Source organism: Ursus maritimus, unplaced genomic scaffold (assembly GCF_017311325.1).
Source record: "Ursus maritimus isolate PB19 unplaced genomic scaffold, ASM1731132v1 scaffold_19, whole genome shotgun sequence".
Classification (NCBI taxonomy): domain Eukaryota; kingdom Metazoa; phylum Chordata; class Mammalia; order Carnivora; family Ursidae; genus Ursus; species Ursus maritimus.
The window spans coordinates 46,041,195-46,049,538 of record NW_024424341.1 but is presented as its reverse complement, the minus strand read 5'-3'; the positions used below and the strand labels follow the sequence as shown (position 1 = coordinate 46,049,538).

The 8,344-nt window shown below is 61.9% G+C and overlaps 2 protein-coding genes across 4 annotated transcripts in view; one reads left to right on the top strand and one right to left on the bottom strand.

The window, feature by feature from the left end:
• Window positions 1-3,866, top strand: part of EPS8L1 (EPS8 like 1) — a 12,301-nt gene extending 8,435 nt beyond the window's left edge. The window contains exons 14-19 of the mRNA XM_040633834.1: window positions 2,014-2,140; window positions 2,229-2,360; window positions 2,528-2,630; window positions 2,819-2,993; window positions 3,325-3,457; window positions 3,540-3,866. Of these exons, the coding sequence (XP_040489768.1) occupies window positions 2,014-2,140; window positions 2,229-2,360; window positions 2,528-2,630; window positions 2,819-2,993; window positions 3,325-3,457; window positions 3,540-3,626 (757 nt within the window). The 3' untranslated portion in view covers window positions 3,627-3,866. The remainder of the gene's footprint in view (window positions 1-2,013; window positions 2,141-2,228; window positions 2,361-2,527; window positions 2,631-2,818; window positions 2,994-3,324; window positions 3,458-3,539) is intronic.
• Window positions 3,867-5,806: 1,940 nt separating this feature from the next.
• The window catches only part of PPP1R12C (protein phosphatase 1 regulatory subunit 12C), a 22,480-nt gene continuing 19,942 nt past the window's right edge, over window positions 5,807-8,344 (bottom strand). For all 3 annotated transcript variants that reach the window (XM_040633830.1, XM_040633831.1, XM_040633832.1), the window contains exons 20-22: window positions 6,767-6,817; window positions 6,533-6,583; window positions 5,807-6,455 (exon numbers count right to left, since the gene is read on the bottom strand). In XM_040633830.1, the coding sequence (XP_040489764.1) occupies window positions 6,369-6,455; window positions 6,533-6,583; window positions 6,767-6,817 (189 nt within the window). In that variant the 3' untranslated portion in view covers window positions 5,807-6,368. The remainder of the gene's footprint in view (window positions 6,456-6,532; window positions 6,584-6,766; window positions 6,818-8,344) is intronic.

Below are 8,344 nucleotides of genomic sequence, written 5' to 3'. Positions count from 1 at the left end.
GACACACTCCCAGGTGACACGGTGGGGCAGGGGAGGCCCAAGCTTGGTGGGGGCGACACACTCCCCAGCTGCCACAGTGGGGCTGGGGCCAGGAAGTCCGGTCCTGCCTGAGCTGCTGTCCTCCTCTCCCACAGCAAAGTGCCCCCCAGGTCGCTGTCAATGGGTGAGTGTCGGCCCCAAGGTGGGACAGGTGGGGTCAAGGAGGGGTGCATCCTGGGCGCTCTAGGCGCTGACCCCACTCCTTTTTTCTGTCTTTCCTTCTGTCTCCCTGGGCTCTTCACAGGTGGGTGAGGTGGTGAGGAGGGAGGGTCGGGGGCTGGGAGAGGGGGGAGAAGGGAGGGGAGGGGGCCCGGATTCCAGGGTCTGAGGGAGGAGGGGGCTGGGAGTGGGTAAAGTCTGAGAGGCTGGGAGAGGGCAGTTCGATTTCCCAGAGCCAGGGAAGCTCCCTGTCTGGGTCCCTAAAAGGACAGAGCCCCAGGTGTTGGGAGGGAAGAGACTGGGGGATAGGGCATTTGGGTTTTGAAGAAGAGTTCAAGTCTGGTGCTTGGGGCCTTGGAGACCCAGAGAAGACCTGGGCCTTCGAGAGCCATGGGACGAGTTTCTGGGAAAGTTAGGAAGTGGTAGTATTTCTGGGCCCCTAAAAGAAGTAACAACTGGAATGCTGGACCCTCACTTTCCTAAGGCTCTAAAGCTGTTGTCTCCATTCCTGCTGGGTGTCATAGGGGAGAGCTTTCAAAGGTTGAAAGGTTGGGGAAATTAAGGTTTCAGACCTGGACTCCTGGGTCTCTGGGGATCCAAGTTTGTGACTCCAAAAAGCAGCCTCTTGGGTCCTGAGGAAGAAGGGGCACGGAGAAGCCGGGACTCTAGGGTCCTTGGGCAGGTCGAGGGCAGGGGTGAGGGAAGCTTCTTGGGATAAGAAAGCCGCAAAGCGGGAGGAGCAGAAAGGGGGTCTGGGTGAGGGCCCAGGCAGAGGGTCTCAGCAGGGACAGCGTGCTGGGAGCTGCCAGCCCCACACAGGGGGTGCCGCGGCCCTGAAGACCCCCCCTCTCCTCTGCACAGGTAGGCTTGATCCGGGCTGAGGTCCCTCTTCCTGGGGGATCAGAGCCAACATCTTGCTTCCTCTACTCCCCCCTCCCCCAGCTGCCTGGTCTTGCAGAATTTCACCCCTCCCCCTGCTTCTGAATCTGGGCTTGGCACCCCCCAGCTTTTATCTTCCCTTCTCTGAGCCTCCAGTTCTTTGCAGAAAAAAGGACAATAATGATCCCTTCTTGGAGGAGTTAGAAATCTGTGAGGTTCTAAAGGCGAGCTGTTAAGAGCTGCCACGGGAGAGCTCAGTTCATACCCAGAGGCCTGCACAGTAGACCAGAATTACTCAGGACACGACTCGGGGGCCAGCCTGCCTGGGTCTCAGTCGGGCCAGTGCCTCTATCTTGCTCTCTGAACTTGACACCATCGTGCCACTTTATCTCCCTGTCCTTCCACTCCCTCACCTGTAAAATAGAAAATAAGAGGGTCAGGAGTGGAGGAGTAAAGGACGGGAGTGGGGAGGGGACTCCAAATTCATGGTTACACCAAGGGTTGGACCCAAAACCAGGTAAGCCACTGCATGTCAGTCTTTGAACAGGGGCGGGTACCTAGGCCGCGCTAGAGAAGTTAACTATAAGTTAACCGTTGTTTGTGTTACAACTATGGGTTATTAAGTGTGAGCTCAATAAATAGCTGTTTCTAGCTGTGTGATGTGGAGCAAGTGATTTTTCTCTGAGCCTTGATGTTCTCATCTGTAAAATGGAGGTGTTGGTACGACTCCTATCATGCGCTTGAAGCACGGCGCCCAGTACCGAAGGAGCAAAATGCATTCAGCTGTTAATCCAAGTTTAAGTCTCTACTAACCTCATTAACCTGGCCCCCTGCCTTGACCCCTGCTTGGCCCTAACCCCCACTCACACCAATACCCTTCTGCCCAGAGCAGTGAGACTGGCTGCCTCCTTATCCCCAACCCTCATTCTTCTCCAGTCACCAAGACCCAGAGCCAGAGGCTGAGCCCCAGCTGGAGCCGGAGGGGAAGTGGGCCCTGTGTAATTACGACTTCCAGGCCCGCAATGGAAGCGAGCTCTCGGTCAAGCAGCAGGATGTGTTGGAGGTTAGGGCGGGGAGGGCTAAGGGGCTGCAGTGGGCTCAGCCCTAGCTGCAGACACAGGCTGTGAACACTCCTCTCCTACCTCCCTCAGGTCCTGGATGACAGGCGCAAGTGGTGGAAGGTTCGGGACCAGCAAGGGCAGGAAGGATATGTACCCTATAATATCCTGACACCCCACCCGCGGCCCCAGGGAAGCTGCAGCCAAAGCCCTTCCCGCAGCCTGGTGAGCCAGGGCAGAAGACTACTGGGTCTTAAGGGAAGGAGGGATGTGAGGATCCGGTGCCAAGAGCACTGGCAGAGAAGGTAGGGGTGGGGGTGGGGCTCAGAATTGACCTCTGGAAGGGGGAGGGGCTGGGACTCAGGCCTGTTTGTGACTCCCCTCTCTAGGAGGATAGCACTCCCCCTCACCCACCAGCGCAGGCCCCAGCTCCTACCTCGTCTCGGCCCCCCTGGGACAGTTGTGATAGCCTCAATTTGGACCCCAGAGAAAAGGGTGAGTAGTGGGGGCACCCCCTCCACGGAGCCATCCTTGTCCTCGCTTTCCAGTCAGGGGAACCAAGGCTCAAAAAGAATAAACGGACTCCCAACCCCTCATGAGGACGGTGGAGAGAGAGCTCCTTGCCTCTGGCCCCAGGACCCTTCGTCCTGACTTCACGCTCCCTCCCGGCTTTCCGCCTGCAGAGAAGTTCTCCCAGATGCTCTGTGTCAACGAGGAGCTGCAGGCACGCTTAGCCCAGGGCCGGGCCGGCCCCAGCCGAGCAGCCCCGGGTCCCCGCGCCCCGGAGCCCCCGCTCAGCCCGCACTCGGACACCGCGGAGGTCCGCGCCTGGCTGCAGGCCAAAGGATTTAGCTCTGGGTGAGCGCCTGTTGCCGGCTGGGGATCCTGAGACGGGGACGCAGGAAGCGGTACCCTCTGATTGGACCCTGGGAGCCGGGACTGGCCTAAAGCAGGGGTCTGTCGGATTGCATGACCGGCACGTTTGTCCAGGGAACTCCGGCCGCTGTCGGAAAGCTGGGCGCACACGCCCCGCCTCCTCCTGGGGTGCACTGATGGGCGCGGGTGCTGGAGCGCAAGAACGCTGTGGGGATTGGATGAACGGCTCGGCAGCAGTGATGTGATTGGTGGGGGTGAGGGCCGAAGCCGTGATTGGCTGGGGGACCTAACCGCTGCCCCACTGCTCGCTCAGGACCGTGGACGCGCTGGGCGTGCTGACCGGCGCGCAGCTCTTCTCACTGCGAAAGGAGGAGCTGCGAGCTGTGAGCCCGGAGGAGGGGGCCCGGGTGTACAGCCAGGTCACCGTGCAGCGCGCGCTGCTGGAGGTGAGCCGGGTGCTCGTCCCCGGGCCTGGGCAAGCACCCAGGGCGCGGGGCCTGACTTCTGATTTCCACCCCGCCCCTCCAGGACAAAGAGAAAGTGTCCGAGTTGGAGGCGGTGATGGAGAAGCAAAAGAAGAAGGTGGAAGGCGACCTGCAAGCAGAGGTTATCTGACCACCCCCGGCTGCTCTACTCTCTGTTTCGGGGCAGCCCCGGGGAAGAAAGGACCCTGCAGACTGCCTCCACCCCTGGAAGTCGACCCCTGGAGAAGGCTCCAGACCTGTTCCGGCTCTGGTCTCCCGTCCCGTGGAGTCTCCGGAGTGAGCGGACTGGCCGTGAGTGGGAGGGAAGGGGGCCACACTTGGGTACCCTGTGCATTGTGATACTCCCCGGTCTATAAACATTCTCCTCTCAGCAGGGATTGTCAGCTGCTGTCTCTTCCCTACCGGGCCACCAGCGGGCCCAGGAACCTGCCCCTCGCCCCAGCTCGTTCCTACCTTTTTTGGTTTCTTTCTCAGGCTTCCTCCTCCCCTTCCGGCCCACAGGCTGTCCTCCAGTCCAGTCCAGAGAGCTGTTCTGAACACCCAATCTCTTTCCCTGGCTCCCCAAGGCCCCCATACCCCAGAGCCTAGCGTTTAAGGCCCTGGGAGGTTTGGTCCCTACCCCACCTCATCCCCTACCCCCACCCCATGCAATCCAGTCCTGCCCTTCAAACCTCCCAAGCCCCCTGAACCACTGGGCTTTTGCAGGGTTTCTGCTGGCTGGAACAGTGAGTTCCTGCCTGGTGAACTGCTAGTCGGCCTTCCTGCCACAGCTCAAATACCCACTTCCAGGAATCCTGCCCTCCTCTCCCAGCCTCCACTTCCCCTTGTCCCTCACCAGCTGCCAGGGGTCCGGCCACAAGGACGTGGCTGCCTCCTGAATTGCCACAGGCTTCCCGGCCACAGTTCTCCAGCGAGGTGACAGCTTAACAGGAAGCTTCCCACCTCAAGAACAGCCAGCTCCTTTTCCCTCCAGCCACTGGTAACTTACCCCATTGTTCAGACAGCTAGCAAGGCTGGGGTAGGACGGGCTTTCTCTGGATCCCACCCTGTCACACTGGTTGCCCCCCCCTAAGCTTGAGGAAGATGGCCCTTTCCTCCTCATCCTGTGACCCCCCTCAGCGTTCCCATAATGCCCACGGCCAAGCCTCCTAACCCCCAGTTCCTGCTAGCTTCTACCTAAGCCACCCCATGATGCCCTCCAAAATCAGATGAGCTCAGACACAGCCACGGGCAGGCAGGAGCTCTGATTCTGTCCCCTGTGACCCAGCCGATAAAATCCAAGCTCCTGGGTTGGAGCACGGCAGACCCAAACCCTCTCCTATCACAGCCCAGCCTATCAGGACCTGCAGCCTGCTGTCCCCGCCAATGTGCCCTGAGTCACACTCCAGCCACCACCACTTCTCGCTGAGATTACGGCAGCTGGGCTCCCCATTTCTGTCCCTCGCTGTCATCCCCCGGACTGCTGTCAGTGCAGCAGCCACAGGGGCTGTTCAAGTCCTTACCGGGCCATTCCGAACGAGCTGGCTGTCGTCTCTCCAACCTCATCCCTATTATTTCTGGCCACACAGGCTGCTTCCTGCACCTCCACATTTCAGGTACACTTTCCGCTCGACAGGCTGTGTCCCTGCTGTTCCCTTCATCCAGAACACCCTTCCCTTCCTTCTACACCTGCCAAGTCTCGGCCGGGGCCAGCTTGCCAGCGGGGCTGGCTCCGAGTGGCGGCACGGACTCCCGCGTGCGTGCACACGTGCCCCTGCCTGCTTGTCCCCAGCTCCACCACCTGATAGCCTCCTTTCCGCCTCACACGTCAGGTCTGTACCATTCCCCTCACTACCGTATCACCAGGAGGTAGGACGAGGCCTGGAAAGGAGAACATGACCAGGAATGAAAGAATGCCCCATCCTCCTACCCAGCCCCAGCCCCCTGTGACCATGCTGGACTGAAGAGCTCCTACTCTCCTGTGCCTGTTTCCAGAAAAGTCAAAATTCTAGGGTTTTTAACGTGAATGACTCCACATTTCAAATGCTGGCAATTGGCTCAAATTTGTTTCAAAAGCACTGCTGGTAAGACCCAAGCCCTGGCCTCTGAGCCAGCTGACCGTTCCTGCCCTGCCCCAGGCTACCCAGGGACCGTGTCAGCCCTGGTTGGGGGCCACGGCTCCAATGGGCCACTCTTCCTACAAGTTCTTCCCACCACCACCCCCAGCACTCCACCCCCACGATCCTGGGGTCTGGCCACTGACAAGCACAGATGAACACGGAAGCACTGCCCCTCCCCACCCCCCCCAGCCGGGGACACAGTCACTGTGTGGCAACTTCACGACTTTTATTTGTGGTGCCTGTGCTTTGTCTCGAAAATATCTTCTCCCCCTGCCCCTCACAGTGGGCGGGGAGGGGGCAGCAAAAAATAGAGACATCCCTCCCTATTGCACACGGACCCTATATACAGGCCCACCTGGCCCAGGCGGGCGGGACTCTTGGCACATTCTCGGATCCCTGTTCAGGAACAGGAGGGGTGACTGGAGTGGCATCACACGTGAGAGGGGGACCTCCGGTGGCCACTCTGGTCCTGGCTACTGGTCCCGGCACTTTCTGGTCCTCAGTTCCTCCCTGGTCCCACCTCCAGCCCCGAGCCCCCCTCAGCAACGTCCCCCCTACCTGGCTCGGCCTCTCGCCTCCATCCTGGCCTCAGAGTGCCCCCCCTTGGCTCCTGGGGACTCTGTACTCCCCTCACAGTCTGGAGGCCCCGAAGGGAGGCTATGGCTTCTCAGAGACCCCTGGGAGCCCTGTCACTCGTGCTCACACAGGGGAAGGGATGCGTGTGGCAGAAGCAGCTGTATAAATACGGGTACGGGGAAGGTCCTCCCCCAGAGTCACTTAGAAAGCTTGCTGATGACGCGGATCAGGGCCGCGTTCTCGTCCTTGAGCCTCTGGTTGTCAGCGCGGAGGTCGGACAGGGCCTGTGGGATGGGATGGGTCAGCTGGGTGGCCCCGGGCCAGCGGCACCCGCTGCCCGCAGTGCCCCCTTAGTATTCACCTTTAGCTCCTCCTCGAGCTCGGCTGCCTTTCTCTCCAGGGCCCTGCGCTCCTGGAATAAATGGGAGACGTGAGGCCCAGGGACTGGGGTTGGGGACTGCCAGTGGTCAAGGCAGGCTGGGAAGGGTGGCGAGAGGTCAGGAGGCCAGGTTAGGTCAGTGTGGCCTTCTTCAGACCCACATGGGTTTGTAAGGCTGAGGACACATCAGGCCCCACCCCAGCTGCCCCTACTCACGAATCTCTCCAGCTCCAGAAGGGCTGGTCTCTCTGCAAAGCGCTCCTGCCTCTGGTGAGAGCAAAGAAAGCACAAAGCTCAGACAAACGTCCAAACCACACAGACCAGGGTGGGGGACACCAGACAGGTGGGGGACAGCAGTCCAGGGTCCTGGAGGGCCCTATCCCTCATCATTCAGCCCTGCCCCCGAGGGTCCCAGCCCATGCCCGCAACCCCCCCCCCCCTTCTCCAGTTGCTCTTGCTCCCCTGGGCGTCCCTCACCCTTCAGCCTCACGCCCGAGGGTCCCAGCCGGGCCGGCACAGGCCCCGCCCCCCACCCGTTGCTCTTGCTTCCCTGCCCAGGCACACCCGCGCCAGCGCGGACCAGCTCCCAGGCCTGGGGGCCTCACCTGAGTGGCGCGCTCCAGCTCTACCTTGAGCTGTGCCAGGCGCAGCGTGGTCTCAGTCAGGGCCTCGCGAAGCCTCTCGTTCTCGCCGCGCAGCTCTGAGTACAGCTGGGGGGGTGGGGGGACAGGGTTAGGCCTGCCAGCATGCACGCAGCTCGGCGAGGCCGCCGGGAAGGGTGGGGTGCGGGGATGTGGCTGGCAGAGGCACAGGTGGAGGGCGGTAGGGTGGGTGGACAGAGGCCCACTGTGGGGGCCCGGTGGCTCCGTGGTGGGGGTGGGGCTGCGAACCTTCCTGAAGCCTCCATCGGGCTCTTCTGATGCTGGCTCGGGGTCCCGCTGCCTGCGAGGCGAGGGGCCACCCTCGGCAGTGCTGGGGTGGAGGCGGGCAGGGCGTCAGCGGGGCTCCCCACGGCCCTACAGACAAGCCCAAACCCTTCCCGGCCCACCCTGTACCTGGACTCTGGGCTGCGGTCGGCCGGCTCCGCCTCCTCCCCCTGCAGGCGGAGGGCGGGTTCAGCCTGATGCCGGGAGGGGAGTCTGACCCACCGCCCTGCCTCCAAGGCCCACCCATGGCCCAGCTCACCCCGCCCCGGCCCCACCCCTCACCTCTGCGAGGCCCCTCCACTCCTTGCCCACTTTGCGATGCTCCCTGGCAGCCTGCGGTCCCTGACCCTGCCCGTCTGGCGCCTCTGCTGGGGGAGGGGCAGGAGTCAGCCCAGAAACCTGTGGAGGGGCCCCTCCCTGCAGTGCCAGGGTCCCTAGCCCGACCCCCAGGAAAACAGCACTGCAGGAGAGATGGGGAGGTGACAGGGCAGGAGGACCACCTCCCAGAGACCAGACCTCACCTCTCTGGGCAGGACCATCAGAGTTCTCCACCCCAGGAACTCGGGGACGCCGAGATGGGTCCTAGGAGAGGGGGGCAGAGAGGTCAGAAGACAAGGGTGTCTTACGCCACCTACCACCTGCTCACCTGACCCCTCTCACCAGGCTCTGCAGGCACTTCTCTGGCTCTGGGGCCTTTCCTGCTACCTTCTCGGCTTCCTTCAGGTCGGTGAGAGTCACGCCCTGGCAGAGCGGGAGAAGTCAGGGGTGACCCCGCTCAGGGCACAGCCCCTCAGGACCCAAGGCCTGGCCCTCGGCCCTCCTCCCTCAGGCCCAGAAGTCCAGACCCTCAGCTCCCCTCCTCCCTCAG